This window comes from Macrosteles quadrilineatus, unplaced genomic scaffold (assembly GCF_028750875.1).
Source record: "Macrosteles quadrilineatus isolate MER2022 unplaced genomic scaffold, UCM_ALF_1.0 Scaffold_5__1_contigs__length_97177068, whole genome shotgun sequence".
Classification (NCBI taxonomy): domain Eukaryota; kingdom Metazoa; phylum Arthropoda; class Insecta; order Hemiptera; family Cicadellidae; genus Macrosteles; species Macrosteles quadrilineatus.
The window spans coordinates 60349545-60371294 of NW_026542598.1; the positions used below are offsets into that span (position 1 = coordinate 60349545).

The following is a 21750-nucleotide window of genomic DNA, read 5'->3' on the forward strand; positions in this document are numbered from 1 at the left end:
ATGGAGATTAACAATGTATTGTCCGACGACGATTGCACGTTCTGCTTTGATCAGTTGATGCCAAGCTACATAATCCGCAGTGTGCCATGGCTTTGTATACACACACATAGAACGGCCTATACACGACTACATGGAGATTAACAATGTATTGTCCGACGACGATTGCACGTTCTGCTTTGATCAGCTGACGCCAAGCTACATAATCCGCAGTGTGCCATGGCTTTGTATACACACACATAGAACGGCCTATACACGACTACATGGAGATTAACAATGTATTGTCCGACGACGATTGCACGTTCTGCTTTGATCAGCTGACGCCAAGCTACATAATCCGCAGTGTGCCATGGCTTTGTAGACGGACACATAGAACGGCCTATACACGACTACATGGAGATTAACAATGTATTGTCCGACGACGATTGCACGTTCTGCTTTGATCAGCTGACGCCAAGCTACATAATCCGCAGTGTGCCATGGCTTTGTATACACACACATAGAACGGCCTATACACGACTACATGGAGATTAACAATGTATTGTCCGACGACGATTGCACGTTCTGCTTTGATCAGCTGACGCCAAGCTACATAATCCGCAGTGTGCCATGGCTTTGTATACACACACATAGAACGGCCTATACACGACTACATGGAGATTAACAATGTATTGTCCGACGACGATTGCACGTTCTGCTTTGATCAGCTGACGCCAAGCTACATAATCCGCAGTGTGCCATGGCTTTGTATACACACACATAGAACGGCCTATACACGACTACATGGAGATTAACAATGTATTGTCCGACGACGATTGCACGTTCTGCTTTGATCAGCTGACGCCAAGCTACATAATCCGCAGTGTGCCATGGCTTTGTATACACACACATAGAACGGCCTATACACGACTACATGGAGATTAACAATGTATTGTCCGACGACGATTGCACGTTCTGCTTTGATCAGCTGACGCCAAGCTACATAATCCGCAGTGTGCCATGGCTTTGTAGACGGACACATAGAACGGCCTATACACGACTACATGGAGATTAACAATGTATTGTCCGACGACGATTGCACGTTCTGCTTTGATCAGCTGACGCCAAGCTACATAATCCGCAGTGTGCCATGGCTTTGTATACACACACATAGAACGGCCTATACACGACTACATGGAGATTAACAATGTATTGTCCGACGACGATTGCACGTTCTGCTTTGATCAGCTGACGCCAAGCTACATAATCCGCAGTGTGCCATGGCTTTGTATACACACACATAGAACGGCCTATACACGACTACATGGAGATTAACAATGTATTGTCCGACGACGATTGCACGTTCTGCTTTGATCAGCTGACGCCAAGCTACATAATCCGCAGTGTGCCATGGCTTTGTATACACACACATAGAACGGCCTATACACGACTACATGGAGATTAACAATGTATTGTCCGACGACGATTGGACGTCCTGCTTTGATCAGCTGACGCCAAGCTACATAATCCGCAGTGTGCCATGGCTTTGTATACACACACATAGAACGGCCTATACACCACTACATGGAGATTAACAATGTATTGTCCGACGACGATTGCACGTTCTGCTTTGATCAGCTGACGCCAAGCTACATAATCCGCAGTGTGCCATGGCTTTGTAGACGGACACATAGATTATGGCTTAAATAAGGCACTCTCGTTTGATTACAAGCTTAAACGGTCTATACACGACTACATGGAGATTAACAATGTATTGTCCGACGACGATTGCACGTTCTGCTTTGATCAGTTGATGCCAAGCTACATAATCCGCAGTGTGCCATGGCTTTGTAGACGGACACATAGAACGGTCTATACACGACTACATGTAGATTAACAATGTATTGTCTGACAACGATTGGACGTTCTGCTTTGATCAGCTGACGCCAAGCTACATAATCCGCAGTGTGCCATGGCTTTGTAGACGGACACATAGAACGGTCTATACACGACTACATGTAGATTAACAATGTATTGTCCGACGACGATTGCACGTTCTGCTTTGATCAGCTGACGCCAAGCTACATAATCCGCAGTGTGCCATGGCTTTGTAGACGGACACATAGAACGGTCTATACACGACTACATGTAGATTAACAATGTATTGTCCGACGACGATTGCACGTTCTGCTTTGATCAGCTGACGCCAAGCTACATAATCCGCAGTGTGCCATGGCTTTGTAGACGGACACATAGAACGGTCTATACACGACTACATGTAGATTAACAATGTATTGTCCGACGACGATTGCACGTTCTGCTTTGATCAGCTGACGCCAAGCTACATAATCCGCAGTGTGCCATGGCTTTGTAGACGGACACATAGAACGGTCTATACACGACTACATGTAGATTAACAATGTATTGTCTGACGACGATTGGACGTTCTGCTTTGATCAGCTGACGCCAAGCTACATAATCCGCAGTGTGCCATGGCTTTGTAGACGGACACATAGAACGGTCTATACACGACTACATGTAGATTAACAATGTATTGTCCGACGACGATTGCACGTTCTGCTTTGATCAGCTGACGCCAAGCTACATAATCCGCAGTGTGCCATGGCTTTGTAGACGGACACATAGAACGGTCTATACACGACTACATGTAGATTAACAATGTATTGTCTGACGACGATTGGACGTTCTGCTTTGATCAGCTGACGCCAAGCTACATAATCCGCAGTGTGCCATGGCTTTGTAGACGGACACATAGAACGGCCTATACACGACTACATGGAGATTAACAATGTATTGTCCGACGACGATTGCACGTTCTGCTTTGATCAGCTGACGCCAAGCTACATAATCCGCAGTGTACCATGGCTTTGTAGACGGACACATAGATTGTGGCTTAAATAAGGCACTCTCGTTTGATTACAAGCTTAAATTCCATAGTACTAATCATATTAGTGGCTTGAGTCAGTTGTGACGAATAAATTGTATCATACAAATGCGTTTGGAAATAAAGGACTGTTCGATAATTCAATACAGCTTTTAGAATAGCTGTTTACTGATAATTTCTTATGATGTTTAAAGAAAAACATGTGTCAAAACTTGAAGATCTCCTGAATGAATTTGAATGTGTATAGTTCTTATTTTTCCTGTGAATTACATATCCAACTACTCCTTATTTTCACAGATTGGTAAAAATAAAATTTTCACAATACTACTAAGATATGAAATATAGTGTATTATGATTTATGTAAAAAATCTGTAAAATGGTCAATATTAAGTGATAAACTAAGTACTGTTGAATGACTATCATATCGAAATCCTTATGTTAGAAAACATTTTAAGCCTCAAGGAAACTGAAGTCAATGTTAAAACTGTAGCATCAGTGGACTAAAATCGATATCACTAAGGTATTGAATAATATTTTGGTCTCAATTCGTATGGACATGGATTGATTTTGGCGATTTTTATTGCAGAAAAATTATTGTGAAAGTAATAGTTTTAAAGCAGAAAAATATTAAACAACTTAAAACTAGACGTTTCAATGATTGTAGAGAGTAGCGAGGTAACAAACCGATACAACATCGCTGCAAGCCGTTGGTAGAAGCGTCGATGCGTCAAGCATTGTAATGAACAAACCAAACAAATAGATTTGTAGTACAGAAATGACAATCAATCTTCCCCTAAATTCCGCATTAAAAATTGATAAATGTTTAGTGGGAAATTTTCTCCAATACATAGAAAGTACTCATCACCTGTAATACCTATGTTTTTCGACTATTATGCATTGAACAATAGCTTCAAGTATGTTCAAAACCACAAAGTTGCCGTGTTTGAAAGTTTTTGGTGATTGACAGTAAGTGACCCCTGAGCAGTGGTCTCAGGATTTAAGTACTATGAGCTACAGTCATATTGACATTATCTATAAAAAAATACACAAAACTCCAATCTAATTCGTTATTATATGGAGATAAGGTAGTCTTTACAAAAGGATAAAAAGTATGGTAAGAATTCAAAAATGTAAATCTGATAAAGGTAAAATAATCTTATAGTTCTTTGCAAGACTTGTTGGAATAAAATGTGGTAGCATAAAAGCCAAGATCTGTTTAACAAATTAGCCATCCTTTTCAAAGTAAGCCACTTAAAGTCAATTGGAGCGGTTCAAATTGTTTTGATTGGATCAAATCATGGTTAAATGAGCTGGGAATATTTTCTTCGCCACAGATTTCCCTGGAGGTCCTTACTCTTGCTTTCTACTTTATATCATTTTTGTATTTTAAGAACAAGGTTTAATATTTTTATTTTTGAAGTGTTGAGATTTGCTGTTAACTACTGTTAAGGTTGAGACGTAAACTAAAGTAATAAAAAATAAAACAATTGTATGAGTATACTTAAATACAGCCAAAGCGTACATATAAATTTGTAAAGAACAGTACTTTAAAGTTTTGGTGAAGTTGAAATGTTTTAAATGCTTTAAAACACCTACCTATATAACCCATATTTAAGGCACATGTAGGTTTTTTTGGAAGAAAGGACCATCTGGCCCTAGCTTTTAATGCCTAGATAAACAATTGTCATTAAATTCCAATTAGGTTTGAAAAACGTTACTGTCATCTAACAATGTATAGACGGAATTATTGCAAGACTGGCTTAAAACCAATGTATAAAAGGGGTCTAATGAATATAATTCACTAAAAAATGCTTTATTTTGGCTTAAGAACCTGAAGGGAAATTTGAAAGAAGAAAAGTAACGAGCAAGTCAATCAACCATGATTCTGTCGAGACATAACCATCACGGCAGTGAGAGTCAATTCAAGAAAGATTATCAGTTTACTGGGTAGTTGTTGTTTTTTAAGAAAAATATGACCTTCATAATATTATATAATATTTGAACGTATCGATGAATTTATTGCTAATATGGAATTGTAGCTGACTAAAGAATTTGATTAACGTAGCATACTTTAAATGAACACAACAAAGGTAATTTATTTATGTATACTTTATGGACTAAACATACTGACATTTTACCCGGCAAGTTTGTCTGTATCTTATTTGTGATATCTAAGATAGTTTCTTTCTAGAAGTGAGCCAGTCGGAAGCCAACTCAACGTTACAATGCGCTGTCTTTTCGGCTCGTGATCTGCATTACTAATAAGGCCAACTGTTCAACAAAACATTTACAACTCGAGCAGTTTGTTTCGTGCAAATGACGTTTTTGTCATTGTTATGCATAGGTTTTATCTAACTTTAATTAAAAATATCTCGAGACTTGGGTCATGCTCGGCAGACTTTGCTGCAAATGTTTTACTCCTACACTGACTTCATATAACTTTGTATTGTTCTTCAGCTTACTTTAAGTTTGTCAGATTTCGACATTCTATAATATTATATCAGACAAGCACGTTAGATATTGAGAAAGTTTTTATAATCTGAATCTGGGCACAAATTTGTTTAAGGGTGTCCTTAAAATACTAATTAGTTTACGAAAACTATTGGTTTTCAATGCTCACAAGTTACACTAACAATAAAAATATGTTATTTATAACATTATAACTCAAGACCTATTTATTTACTTCCTGAGATAGAAATTGCAATCTGTGTCATGCACATTTCCGTTTGGGGATTTAACACTTTCACGTAAGAAATAAGATAAAATATTCTTTCCATTCGTTTTCGTAATTCACTTCATGTTTGGTAGGAACCTTTTTCTCGTTCCTTTACTAAGAAACCCCCGCAAAATATTATTTTTATTTTCCCCCATTTGTGACAAAAAGATAATCAGGATGATACATTTCTGGAACTAAATAACGAATGTAAAAATGTCAAACATTAAATAATCAATACGAGTTTTTAATCTTATTTAGCATGCCTTAGTCAATAACGGCAAGCTTGGAAAGTCCATCATCGAAGCCACGAGTTTGATCGCATTATCAAGTTGTCAAGTGATGGACCAACTTGTAATTGGTTCAGTTCCCTTCAGATTGGCTCATGTTCATCGGGAAACAGCTAATCTAAATACAGCTGCAACTTGGTAAGGAAAACATGGGAGTTATGACCGTTTTGGTATTCTGGTTATAGGGACATTAGGTATTGCCCGTGTAGACTTCAGGGCAAAGGGAACACTCTGAATCACACATAATATATATGGTTTATGCTCTCAACTTCTTGCTCATACATTATTTAGAAACGAAGAAGACGTCATCACAGTTTTGAGTTGTATTCGGAATACAGCATCCAATGTTTGTGTTACAATTACAAAACATTGTGTTACAATGTTTGTGTTACAACTGATATGGGTAAGTATTGTGAAACCGTTAGCTCCAGTGATAAAGTAAAGGTTTTCAACTCTGTGATCACAGAGCGATGATGAGAGATGATGGGTTGGAAAGTTGTGGAGTCGTTTATACTATTTGAATGGTTAATTGGGAGCTTGAATATTTTAAATAAACCAATCTAATATGTTAGATATGTTAATGGACATTTCAATACAGTGATAACGTAAACTAAGGAAAACAGATACTTAAACTTAAGAAACTGTGATACTTAAACAGTTAATACGAAATACTCTATCTAATTGGTGTTAGTGATATTTCGTCTAAGAGATTAATTTCAATAATATCTGTGTGTGTCAAAATCTTTTGAAAATGCTCGTGGATTTTAGCTTTAATCTAATAATTTCTGAAATTATTTTACCGATATGCTTAACACCATTCGCATTTTGGATTTGATGATTATTAGTGGCCATTCAAAATCGATCACCACTCTTACCATCTTATGTGTTTACCGTCTAGTGAGGCAACAGTATACGTGTAAATATACATTTCAAGTGCTATTAGACGTATAGTGATTTAATTTCTGTAAAACACATTTGCTCTACAAAATGAATTAACCAACACCCACACAACAACTTATCCATGAACCGCTTAAGTTTACCAAATAAAACTAATTAGACATGTATAAGTTTGAGACGAGATTTAATCTCACTTTAGCAAGCTACCGTATTCGCGAGGTCTTTGCTCGATTGGGCGGAATCATAACTAGTTGATAGCGCAGTCTCAGCTTCAATTGCCGGTAATTTCCCAGGAGTTCGCGCTTGTTTCTCCTCTCCTTCATTTTTAAACGTCACTGCCGCTACAACGTTCTTACCTCATTGTTTTATACCTTCTACCGCATTAGATGCTGTTTTAGGTTGGGTTAGGTATATTAACTTGGCTGATATATTAGACATTGTGCTGTTGTGAGTATTTTATTTGGTAGGAATAGGTTTTTTTCAACTAATGATAGAAGTTTTGTTAATTAGTTTATGAATACCTAGTCGATGGCTGTTCTGTTATCAAACTATTCATGATACTGTTGTAAAACATTACCACAACTCTCTCTGACACAAATTATTATTACTTGTAGTTATCTATGTTAAAAACATAGACAACGAGGTCACGAAACGTAGACTATGTATTTTTATTTTATCTATAAAGGTCAACCATTTTCATTATCCATTATTTATGTGTCGATGCTATCTAACAGTAAGTGGATTCAAATAGTGCTAGCTTGATTTAAAAAAATTGAACCTTATGATTTTGCTTCCTGCTATACAATGTTTTAGGGTATATAATTAGAGGGTGATGTATATGATCATAAGGTAAGTATTTGTATATTGCAATCAGCTTATTATTAAGCTTGCTATTAATCAGTGGATCTTAACTATTCGATATGCGCATGAATATTGAACACGTAAACCTTTACTAAACGTAATCTACTATGTAAAAATGTCAAAGGAAATAAAAAATAGGACAAACTATAAAAATATTGAAAAAAGAAGGCATGATCGAACATTGACTAGCAGTATCTAAAGAGAAAAATAAGCTGGTAAAATTGAACATACATAAAAATACATATGAGAAAATGTGAAAAATACAAAAACTAACCAGTCATTTCCAGTTTTTGCGACGTTTTGTCTCTTTCTGCCGGTTTGGTGTGGTTTTGGTTCTGCAACCATGTTGACATCTGAAACAAAAAGTATCATTTTCTACATTGTTATGGTCAATTTGATCATAGAGTGCAAAACTAGTAGCATTATCAATTAAAATTCTTTGTTTAAATGGACAAAATATCTGTAAAAGTTTAATGTTCAAACTATTTAAGTACTAAAACTCATTTGTGTACGTCATAAGTTAACTATAATGATTTCAGCCTGCTGTTGAATCACAGCAACGGGTTGACCAAGACTCTGTGAACTACGCTGACAGCTTATACTGCTTGCTAATTAACGTTAAACTGTCTAATTAAAAACCTCTTCTGTGTGAACGCTCGGCAAGCACAGCGAGGCGGGCCTTAATTTGTTTAAAAGGGCAACAAGCTTTAATTTTAATTCTTAGAGCATAAATAAATTACTGAAGCTCAAAGATTATAGCTAACTGGCTTTTGTCCTTTTAACAAACACTAATCAGGGTTTGCAGTACTGATAAACAAATACTGTAGTATAAACCTCGATTCAGTACTATATTGTATAATATTATTAAATTTAGAAAGAACTGTAGGAAATAATTTATACTTAAACATACATTGTACTTTCAAAGGTTTTCTAAGCTGTAACGAAATTAATTTGAAAACTAGTCTCTAAAGAGAAATCATATTAATAAACAAAGATATTTAAATGCAAATGATTAACTCGAGCAACAGTTTACGTTTTAAAAGCAGTTTTATAGGTTTTACTACTTTTTTTAGCTGTAATTTATTATTTTTCTCAACTGACAGCTTAAACATTTTTAGTATAAATTACCTCAACATAGAAGCTGCTTAGTTCATGCGACATTTACCCACTTTCCCTTTGGCAAAAAACAGAAGTAACCACTCAATTTCTAACAATGTTTCACTTTAAAACTAGTTTATAAAAATAACCAATAGAATGCTTTGGTCATAATGTAAATACCACCAAACATGATTTAAATGTTAATATAAATGTGTATATATACATGTTTATGTGTTTACTAGTGGCTTAGGGACATAAGTCCCTAAACAGCTCAATAATGTAAAACAAATTATTCTAATATTCAAACAAACTAAGAAATATATCATCTATATGTCAGAATAGATATTTCTGTACGTCATATCTTTTGTGTAAAAAAACAGTTTGTTGTTTGTCTTTGTTTACCTTTGTTTATGTCATTTTCAATAAATCATTCGAATCACTACATAGGTTTAACTATGCTGAAGGCAGCAAACATATAATTGTTTGTGAATAGATACTGGTTTATTAAGGTAGCTTTGGTCTTAGTGATGAAACAGATTTCCCTGATTGGAATTTTGGAAATTCTCTTCGTCAAATATGAAAAGGCAAATAAAGGTGTGTTGAGGGAAGTTTATTTCTTGGCCAACCCCGCTAAATTAGCATCCCTACCCAGTTAATATTTTTAAGTTTATACTCCTTTTGTTAATGTTTAACAACATTAAGGTAAAGTAAAGGCATCCCATTGTCCAATCTTAACCCTAGTTTTTTTTTTCTGATCAACGTAAAAAACTATAATTAGTAAGTTTATGTGGTGGTATTCCTCTTAAAGGTGCGATTGACGTTACATATTCTATCAAATTAGGCCTAATCATCGGATGAATCTGAACTCTTTTGCGAGCAACAGACAGTACCTGTTTAAATCTACAAATAATATTGTTTTTCCTCCCGTTGGAACTTGTCATAGTACTTACTTAATTAACAAATATATATTTCCCGTACGAACCTATTCCATCTTTATTCCCAGGTTATTTTCTAAGAGTAACCGTTGAGGTTATTCCACTTCATACAAAATATTGAAACACTACAATTAATCTCAAATTTAAAATAAAGAAAAGTGTAGAATAAATCTAGAACATATGTTTTAAAATAAAAACAAAGCAAAAGTTTTCCATTTAATCTGGAATAGTTAATTATTTAGTCAATGTGGTTATTTCATGTTAAACGTAAAAAATACACACATTTGTAAAGTGTCACAGTAAACTAATTTATTTTCACATTCTATAACGTAACTAAAAAGTCTTAATTATTATAGGTAACGTTATCCCTGGTTTTATATAGTACATTGCAGAATTTACTGGCAAATAAGTAGGGCCTAATCCAAAATTTTAACATTGCGTACCGGTTTGGTGATAAATCAAAATCACGATCAGCTGTATTGAAGTAAACAAAAATCAGCAGTAAATGGCTTCTTATTCTATTCTTATGGAGAACATTTTACGTTGTATCTCGTTTTCTGGTAACTTTATGGGAATTCTGCTATTTTTCCCGAGTCCCTGGGGTCAAGACCTTTAATTTAAGACCCCTCCCACCTTTCTGCGACTTACCAGACGTCCACAATTTTCTGGTAAAAATTTGGTCTTACAGAATTATATATATAGATGTGTTGTGTGTGTACATTTATTTAAATGTATTATGAATGCTATATTGGGTTTAAAAAAATGCCAATGTTTTGATCCAAACTGTAAAACTATAAATTATGGTAATTTGGTTTACGGGCAAACGATTCTTGAACAAAAACCTTTTCACCTGAAGCATAAATTATTGATATTCATTTAAATAAATGTATAGCTTTAAAAATGATAAAATAATATATTTTTGAACAAATTTGTATTCCTTTGCAAAGCAAAAAACTACTCCATCAGTGTTTTAGCGTGAGTGGTGCAATGCATCTTTCCGCCCCTCGTGAGGAATTTAATTTTCCTTCAACGTAAGTACATTTCTTTGCGAGATAAGGCCCTCAGAGTTATGACCAACCTTAATCCCATCGATGTATACTTGGTAATCTGAGCACTTATGTATAGTAACATAGAGAACCTGTTCGGTTTAATATTAGTTCTATTTCATACTTAGATCCTTAACCAGTTTATTATACAGCCTAAATTTTAGATATGTCTCTTTAGTTTTTTGTTTAATAACATGCAAACTTAAACATTTTTGAGAACTGACAAACATAGGGATTATAATCAAACATTTGACAGAGTCTTGTTGTCAATGTGAAGGTGTTCGTTTTTAAGGATATACTCTAACGCTATTTTACCAATAGATAGATATAAGAACTTTCACATTCTAAAAGGAAGTTTATGGAAAGATTTAGAAGGTTTAATCAGAGAAATGCTGTTATAACACACTTCTTTGACATTTTATAAAATAATATTCAAGTACAATATCTAACAATTTTTTAGTTCAATATTTACACGTATGCCTTTGCTGAGAGTAAGGTTGGCTAGAACTTTTTTTAAATTTGTAAATAATTGTAAATACAACGTCACAAGTCAATGAAGCATTTTGTATTTTGTATGGTAAAGTAACATTAAATATTTCCCCATTTTGGATTACTGTACCTTAAATACATTAAAAATTACTGTTACAATCGAGTTGAACCAGAAATCAAACAAACTTACACACGACGACAATATACAATATCTATATTACTGCACTATAATATCCTAAGATGCTTAGGTCTCTAATGAAGTAAAGTCATTTATAAAAAATATCTTACTTATACATATATTTTATCTATAGTCTTTCACAATAGATACTGGCCGGTACTCATTACTAAAAATTATGCATAATATTTTTCAACTGAATATTGCGGCTGACTATGATAGTCATCTTAATGCTACATTATACACAGTAGTAGGGGTAGCTTAAGGAGCTGATCCACAGTCGTTAGGTGTTTATTCTTATGAGTCTATAATTTAAAACCAAAATACATCCTGACTTCAAAGATAAACACTTGGTAAGGTACTGTACACGTAGGGAGTTTTAAATCAGCGTTTTCTATCAAGGTTTAAATTAAAAGTCACACTGTGTTTACCAAGCTGAAAACATTCCGAAGAGGTTTTTAATTAGACGTTTTAACGTTAATTGGAAACAAGTAAAGGCACGCTTTACTTTGTTCAATCTTTGCCTTGTCTACGTAATCTTTCTCTTCTACAAATTCAATTTGTAGACTAACGTAACTAACTAAAGAAAGTCTAGTTTTAATAATAACAATTAAAGTATAGGTAATTAATGAAAAAAACTTATTTTGTAAGCCTTTGGCAGTTTTTATCAGTTAAGACTAAGTAATTTAGTTAAATTTGTTTATGTTTTCCAATATTTAAAGTATATTTACAGTATATTTCTGTATCTTTATATCAGAACCCAGCAGAGCAGTGCGTGATGTTCGTATCCACTATCAAGATCCCGTTGTAAGACATGTTTACTACAGTTTGTGTCACGACGCTTCGTATTTAGTGGCTTCTTGTATCTACCCTAGATCTCGTTGGGGTGCGATGGCAGTGCAGTCTTTAACTTTACTTTATATTTTTGTAAGAATTGTAAAGTTGTGGACTAGAACTTAAGCTAATAGCTTAGACTTGAATAACCCTTATTCATAATACGTTAAAACTGAAAATAAATCAAGTTTCGTATTACCTTACTTAGTTACTGAAATAAACGCGTGGTATTTTTTTTTTATTATAATTTTGATTTTTATAATAACCAAAATAGTTCTTTAATAGTATTTTGGATCACCACAGTACACCTTGTAATTGTACACCTATTAATACGTCTGTGAACAATCTGCCTTGTTTACCAATCATTTTATAACACTAAATGTCTTATATTTTTACTAAAAAAAAAAAATAATTAAAATCACACATTCTTTATAAAACAGCATGTTATGAACTAATAAAAACATAAATATAAATAGATGATACCTAAGAAAGATTCATTCGGTAGGCCCTGAAGAAGATGTCATTAAAGACAGATAGAATTGCATATAGACATTCGAGTCAGTATAAAATATAATAAATTGTCGACGTAAATAGAGCAGAGCCTAAACCATCTTTACACACATTTGAAAATCAAAAAAAAATATAAAATTGTATTAAAACAACTAAAAAATCAAGTTAACATATTTCAAGTTATTTTCTTAAGGCAGGTTACGCAATCCACAAATTAGAGATTGCCTAGAACATTATTTAAACAATTTGCTAAATTACTGAAATATAGAAATTAAACATGTTTACATGAAAACCTCGTAACAGGAAAGTCTTATTAATTAAACTTGTGACAAATTTAAAGATAAACAGCCATTAGCGATAAGAGTTATAATTAGTGGAAGCAATTAAAAGTTAGCAGCGGAAGGACAACTAAGTGCAAAGTGTCGGCTGTGGTCAGAGATACAATTAAAGTAAATTATCGTAGTTGTCAAGTATGCAGTCAGCTGATTGGCTTAAGGCTACTCGCTTACAAATCCGTTTATAGAACAGTGCGTGCATGGCTAGTAAGTGTTTCGTTGGGTATTAGTATCTAAATAATGCATATAAATAAGCGTTATTTTAATAGTTATAAGTTATTTTTATCATGAATTATGAATTATCAATTATCAATTATTTAAGATGGGGACGCTAGCTACTATGTGCGTATTTTAACCCAAATACGAGTGAAGGATGAGTGTAGGATGAGTGGCGCGATCTTGTAGTCTTGTTAGTGACTAAGGCCGACATGTTCCTTAGACACAGCTGTTAATTAATAGCCCATACAGCTAATGGCAACTAAGAGACCTACAGTGTGTAGTGGAATCCGAAACACATTTTTTCCTCGTAATTAACGAATTGGTCTAATTTTTAGGATAGAACTGCGGATAGTCGTAGTACTCACTAGTGCGGACGTTAATCCACACCAGGGAGCATCGAATCCACAGCGAATCCCTATAAATATCCACAATTCGTGACCTCCTAGTAGCTGGATTACAGGACGACGCCACCCGTCCCAGTCAAATGCAATAATGTTACAATCTTCCAAGTATTAGTATCTCTGGAATGGAATTATACACCAGAGACTACAGTATGACTAGTTAAAATAAACGGTATCAGCATTCTGACACATACTTTCTCCCATAAGTTTGTCAACAACCTTTATCATGTGTAAGGGGTGAGGGTAAATATACGCAAATGGGATTTGTACAATTTTGTTCAGAATTTAAAGGGCTATAACATGCTAAATTTTTATCAAAATCGTTCGGGCCATTTTTGGGAAAATCCGATTTTTCTGTTATTTTATGGGGGTTTTATGGGAAAATGACATAATTTACAATAACTTTTGAACCGTAATTTTTACAGAAATGGGATTTGTACCATTTTGTTCAGAATATAAAGGACTATAACATACTCAATTTTTATCAAAATCGTTCGGGCCATTTTTGGGAAAATCGTATTTTTCCGTTATTTTATGGGGTTTTATGGGAAAATCCCCATTAAAAATAATAAATTCTAAAAAATTAAAAAAACTATCAAAACTGTAAGGATCATAACATACTATGTTAAGTCAAAACCGGATTTTTTTCTAAAATCCTATTTTTCGTTATTTTATGGGGTTTTTATGGGAAAATAACATATTTGACCATAACTTTTGAACCGTAATTTTTACAGATATGGAATTTGTACCATTTTATTCAGAATTTAAAGGGCTACAACATACTAAATTTTTATCAAAATCGTTCGGGCCATTTTTGAGAAAATCCGATTTTTCCGGTTTTTTATGGGTTTTTATGGGAAAATCCCCATTAAAAATCAAAATTTCAAAAAAATGAAAAAAACGCCTGGAGATACCATGGATTAGAACCTGCATACCAAATTTCATCGAAATCGGACCACAGGTGTGGTCTCTAGCTCTGTACACATCCAGACACACAGACACACACACACACACACACACACACACACACACACACAGACATCACTTCGAAAACCACTTTTTTGGGGCCAGGGGGACCCAAAACGAATATATCCACTCAAAACTCAAACTCGAAAATTTTGACGAAAACAATACTTTCTCCATATACTATGGTATAGGGGGAGAAAGTAAAAATCTTCAGCATAATTTGTAAGAATGGAGATATGTTGCTACAAATCAGTTTTGTATAAGACTTACCACAATATTTTAAAATCAGTGCGTGTTATTCACCGATACAAGGGAACACAAGTCATGTTTTTGGACCACAAATGTTTTATGGACTTACTAATAAAGTTTCATTCACATTCAACTGTCAACACTAGATAACCTACTTCGGATTGTGCGTGTAAAACCATCATAAAGTTAAAACTCTTAACATGTCATTAAATTATTCATATTATAAAATCATAGTCCAGAAATTATATTAAAATTTGCATACTATCGTAGAGACCACCTGCAAATAAAATAGAGAATTTTGTCAATGACCACGTTTTTTGGCATAAATAAATTGGTATTATTGTAGTATTATTATAAAAATGTGATGTAATGAAATGATGTTAAAGAAGTGTTAAAGATGTTATGTTAAAGAAGTTAAAGTGATGTTAAAGAAATATGTGATGTACATTTTTGCTAATTCTTCGTACAACATGGCTTTACTTATACGTGATTTCACATCAACGCATTGTGTTAATTTACCTCGTTAGACATGCAAACCAGTCACTCCAAACAGGCTTGCTAATTTCGTCCAGTTAGACTTTCCAATTAAACAAAAATTAAGGCCGAAGTAACCAATCCCTTACATTACTTTGTACAATCTTGTGTTCATGAAAGTGTATGAGACCACTCATCCGTGGCTGCAGTTGCTATCGTGTCTTTGATCTTGAAAACGCTTTTACCTCCAAACATAAACAGTAAACACAAAATAGTCTTTGGCTTACCGTTAAACGTTTCCATCTTGTTAATTGCGAAATCCCCGGGAATGAGAAATGACGTTCAACACAGTTAGTTAGTTACGTTAATTGTTTGAATTTATTTTTTATGGATAGCATTTTGTATTACAGTATTAGAAAATAATATGTAATGTGTTAGTTTTTTAATGGAAGTTTAGAGGGTCTAAAACGCATTTCTTGAGATAAGGATGCACAAAAATTAATTATTGAAGAGCGGGTTGTACATTGTATTTTTATGAAATCACAAAATCAAAATTTAGTTTTTTAAAGTATAAATATAAGTAAAATAAAGGTTCTGAATTCAAATAATAAGTATAAATAAGCAGGATAATAATATGTTGGAATAATCTCTTATGATAATTTAAAATATTCATTTTTCGTTGAAACTCCATGAAGTAGACAGGAATAAATTATAAACAAAGACAACATACGGATTTGAACACCAAATAAATAAATAAATAAAAGGCCACCAACTTCTAAAAAAAATGAATAAAAGATAAATAAAATATTTTTTCATAAAGAAATATCCAAACGTAAATATTTACACCGGGTTTATAAGATTTAAGAGGACTAAAATGTGAACAAGTAATACAGAAGCTGAAAAATCATGGAAATCCTAAATAGTTTTTTAGGTTAGCCGCTGTCCATGATAAAATTATATATTGGCCTTTTGATTACGATAAACTTATCTGACTCCAAGTGCTGAAAGGTGACGAAAAGTTCTAAAAAAACTTTACCCTTTAAAAAGCATTGTAGGAATGTCTAAACTATTTTCAGAACCTATTTTAAAACTAGTTGTATAGCCACTACAGTACATATTGTATAAACATTTACATATATCGTCCATATATAACAGCTGTAAAAAAAAAACTCCTAGAAAAAGATGTAAAGAGAAATTAATCCTGAGACAAATAAAAGGTTTTGTGGGAACCTTAGATGATTAAAGTATACATTTCAGAATGTACAACTGACTGTTAGGTTTTTAACCTTCGTAATTGCATAAAATGCTGCAATGCCTCTCCCCTGAGGAGGAATTTAATTTGCAACAGCAAGGCGCTGTAGAAGATCATTTATTCAGGACGGATGGACTTTAGACTGTCAGGTAAAAGAATACTTTGTCATGCAAACTGCTGTGGTAAATAGGCTTTATCATTTGTTGGCTTTATCATTTATTTGCTTCATATTTCGTACTGCGTCATAATGATTTGTCTTATAATATGTAAGTAATTGTTCCTTTTTGTATCAGCAGTTTTTAAGAATATTATTCTTAACAATTACCATATGATTTAATATATGAATAATAATTAAGTCCAAACATAAAATAGGACCGCCTGTTTTCCAGGCCAGCAACAATATTAAATCGTAAACGAGGATAGTGTAGTGATCTTATGTGTCACGAAATAGCAGTTGTTGGACGCTACTAGGAGTTGTGTCAACTCAAATGTGAGTTAAGGATAGTGTTGAATGGAGTAAGCCACCTTGCCTGGCTTTGTTTATAAGAACAGCTGCTTAATTAGCCAGGATCAATTAAAAGACAACAATCATCACAGCTGGGTACAGTTTCAATCCATAAAAAGAGTCTGACTATTTTCGGGATAGTTAACATATGAGAATTGAAATAGTAACCTACACTAGCAAACATAAGAAATGCCACCAACGATCCCGTGCAAGGAGATTATTCCGTAAATATTATTATGACATATTGAACTAACCACATGTATTGGTGCGATAAGAGGTACTCTTGATTCATTAATATATACTTATTTAATACGCAAGCAGGGTTTTTGTGGCAATTACTCCACCGAAACTACTGAACCGATTGACATGTTTTTGGCGTCATTGAAAAGAACGTAACGTGAAGTTGTGCAAAAAACCTTTTTTTTAAGGAAATAGTTAGAGAGTGAGGCCCTGGGGCCCTTTAAAGTTTCGTATTCCTCTATAAGATTAACATGGGAAACAAACATTGTAATTGTAAAATTGTGACAGAGAGGTTATTCAGAAAATCAGGTAGTTAATGGTTATTTGGTGCTATTAAAATAAACACTGAAATTTGTAAACGTACTGGCGACAATGCGTGATACCATGCAGATTACATTATCATTGACAAAGACCAACATGGACAACCTATTGCGGCTATAAGTGGGAAACCTTTCTACAATACACTAAAAGCCAGATCAGCTTTTGAAAAATTATCAAAAATTATAAGAAATGTTGATTATATTGAACTGTTAAGTACATTGTGAGTATTATCATTAGTTACGTAATCTTTGAGTTGACTCTTTTAAGCTCATCGGAATTTATGACTTATATTTGTTATTAAATAAGTTATTTGTTTTTAAATAACTCCTTTACTTCTTTGCAATTGCTCGATTTCGAGCAACATATACACTAGTTATTATTATTTATTGGATTATTGGATTATTTTAAAAGATACTAAGATACGGAGAATTTTACCATAAACAAAGTTGACGGTCATTTGACAATATTTAAAATCAATCCGGGAAGGAGAAAAAGGGACTGTTGTGTCATACAGTGACTAAGGCAATTTGAGACATCGAACTTGTCCACCCTTCACAGGCTAGAGTCGTGTTTGATAATTTTTACTGTGACAGCAAGATGGACACGTTTGAATTCGTAATTTTAAATTTTGATAAAAATCAAGCCAGCACTTCACGTTTAGTTATAAAACGAATGTTGGATGAAATAATATTAAAATAGTTTCTAAAAAATATGACGGCACCATCAAAATAACCCAAATCTAATTTTTCCAACAAATCAAACTAGGCTCTGTAAACATGTTACCCAATAATGCAATAATGCATCAAGCATAGACAAAATGAAATTTGAAAATGCAAAATGACAACTCCTTAAGCATTTAAGAGTATTTCTCAGCCAGGGTCAAGCTAGTTTGGCGCAGTTACCACCAATCGATGTTGTATCCGTGCTTAGAATTAATTAACGAACCTCCTTTACATTGTAACGAAAGTGCAAGCTTGCTTGTGTCCAAACTGATGTAAACTGTAGATTTGATCACAGCTCACCCCTTCTACAAGGGTAGTCGATATATATGTGAAGCGTTGAAACATAAACATTCAAGGTTATTATTGAATAGGACATGCGATCCATTTGTTTTACTATGATGAGTATGATGTATACCATAATGGTACGAGTCATACTTACGAGTAAAAGTAAGTTAAAGCAGATTTGCTTTTGGAGAGTTACTAAAACATAGTTAGTCTCTTCGGATGTAAGTGTTAAGTCCACAAATTAATGATACAATTTGAGATTTGCTACTTAAATAATTTTCTAAGCATAAAAAAATCAAGGAAAAGGACAAAGAAAAGATAGTTAAGTTAGTTCGTTAGATAGTTAGATAGTTAGTTAGTTCATTAGTTAGTTCAAGTCAAGATGGTCAGAAAAGTATAGCTATCTCCTTAAAGAAAGGTGATATTTTGGAAACTCTACCAATTTCCGAATTCCGTAGTAAGTTTTCGTAAACGTACCTTTTAAATGCCTTTTGTAACTATCAAAATTGTCATAGCTGAAAGGAAACCTAATAGCAAAATGGAATGAAACTAAAATGAAAATAGATACTTCCCTTGTAAGAATATTCGCTGAGAATGAAAACATGAAACTCATTGGTTAAAGTATATTAAATTCTTATCATCACATTCATTTAATATTTAGAGGATCCTTAATCTTAGCCTGTAGCAATAAAAAATATTGTACTGTATGACTAAATACAGAAGGTATAAATCCTAATCAAATGTAAATTTTGGTTTTAGGTAATAAAAGAAGTACCACAGAACAGTTTTTGCCATATAAATTAAAACCTACAAAACGTCAAAAAAAAAACCCATTGCCTAAGTAGCTGAGTCCCTTTCGGTCGGACGGGTCCAAGCTAATGCGAGAATCATGTAAGGCCTGCGTGTTCCCACCAAATCTACTGAAGGACTTTTACACAATCGAATGCAGGATATTCTCACACTTGGCCTTTAATTCACCAAAACTAAATTTTACAAAATATGCCTTTTTAAATTTTTCAACGATCCAATTTCCATAAACTCATCTAGTCTCGAAAGAAATAATTTCTGTAATTGTCTAATGGTCAATAAGGATAAAATATATAGCGGTTATCATATATACCAAACGTACCTTTAATACTTACTCTAAACAATAAGTCTGAGAGAATTTGCATGAAATTTACTGCAAGCAATGGCAGAAAAAATCTTAGTACGCTTATTGGGTCCCTTAACCGACCACGTATCAAAAGTCACTGGCACATCAAGAAATTTTCTTTCACCACTATCCATAAAACTTTAAATCTTTATTGAATTTATTAGTATACTAATGTATTATTTTATTTTAACAGTTTTTGTATCCTTGAGTAAATGAAAAACCATGTGAAACAGAGCCATATGAATGATGATGAAATGAATGATGAAAACTATTCAAGTCAACAATTTGTTATAACTACATTCGTTTTGAGATAACATTCTAGGATATTCTACGGTTTAGGATGAGAAATAGACATAAGTTAAGTAAATACAAGTATGGCAATAAAAGGGGGGGACATAAGATATTTTTAGTGACTTTTAAAATGATAACATTACAATATTATCTCCAAGAACCCATACTGTGGCATAGTCCCAGTGGAACGTCGCTAACAATCAGTTTTGTGGTTTTACTAGATTTATAAATGACTTGTTAGGGTTTTAAAAGCCCTTCAGTCAAAAGTTATCCAAATAGTGCAAGGAAAATCTGCAATGTGTACATACAAAAACTAAGTAATTTTGTAGTTTTGTTTAACATTTCCATTTTGAAACTTTTACTTTAGCTGTAGTTATTAATGGTATTATTCTTTAATTATATAATCCTAAATTAAATTGCTGCTTGATTTTATCATTATAAAATATTTGTGAAAAGTGTTTTATACAATTCTTCCCGTATTAGATAAAACGCTGAATATTTCCTGAATTCCTAAAATTCGTCGTAAAAAAGAAAAAAACACTGCATTTTTACAACCAGTCAAAGATTTTTTACCTAGTCTTTAGTCATTTCTAAATGCATTTGATAAAATAATGCAATTATTTTACCTCATCTCTAATGAATTATAAATTAAGAAAGGACATCAAAATATAAGGGAAAGCTTACAATAATATTAAAAACTGAAATACAATTACCACTTAAAAGAGAGTACGTAGTGGAAACAAAACGATATACGATTTGTTATGAGCTATGAGAACTTCAAATATAAATGTCTTTTTAAACCAGATGCGAACCAAAGACAAATTGATTCTGCACGACTCGGTCTTTCTACTTCGGCTGATTTATCCATTACGATTGATACTGTTTAAACCAAGGCATTCGTAATACTACTATGGTTTAATGGAACGCCTATGTCTACTGACTTTTTGTATCAAAGACTGTCTCTAAATCAATTCTATATACTTATGAGCGGTAGATAAAATGTTTAGAATCTGAAAATGTATTAGTTTACTATTTATAGTTCATTGAACAAATCTATCGCAACTTTTTAACATATTTTTCCCTAAAATAAATAAAATAAGGGTTTTAATGTATACAATGATTTCATGGTAAACACAAATACACTTTTTTATAAAAATCAGTCTAAATCAAAAATGTATGTCAATATTGAAAACATATCTTTTTTCTGGTGTTGGACTAACAATACTCATCTGCCAAAATTCAGTAGAAAAATGTTAATCTAGTTCTTTACATTCTTCCTCTTTCCAAGAAATTGAAATGGAAGACTTTTTTTCTAAGAAATTGTAATTGGTACCTAATTCCGTTTTACACATATAGCCTATTTCGTGTAATTAATCTCATATTTTACATTGTACGATAACAAGAGCGCGTTTTATACATCTTAGAAAAGTAAACTATATATTTTTAAATGAACATACGAATAAATTATTTCATAATTTTGTTTAACCAAATTTAAATGTCTTTTAGCTCAAGTCAGATCTCAGTAGCCAAAGCACCCTATATTGACTGCTGGGGTCTGTCTAGTGTCTAGTCATACAGGCGCCATGTTTTACGACTTAGGCCCACGCC

At 33.3% G+C, this 21750-nt stretch overlaps 1 protein-coding gene across 3 annotated transcripts in view; it reads right to left on the reverse strand.

Annotated features, from left to right (window-relative positions):
- The window catches only part of LOC128994030 (RNA-binding protein Raly-like), a 334709-nt gene that overhangs the window by 90582 nt on the left and 222377 nt on the right, over positions 1 to 21750 (reverse strand). For all 3 annotated transcript variants that reach the window (XM_054418232.1, XM_054418230.1, XM_054418231.1), the window contains one exon: positions 7917 to 7995. In XM_054418232.1, the coding sequence (XP_054274207.1) occupies positions 7917 to 7995 (79 nt within the window). The remainder of the gene's footprint in view (positions 1 to 7916; positions 7996 to 21750) is intronic.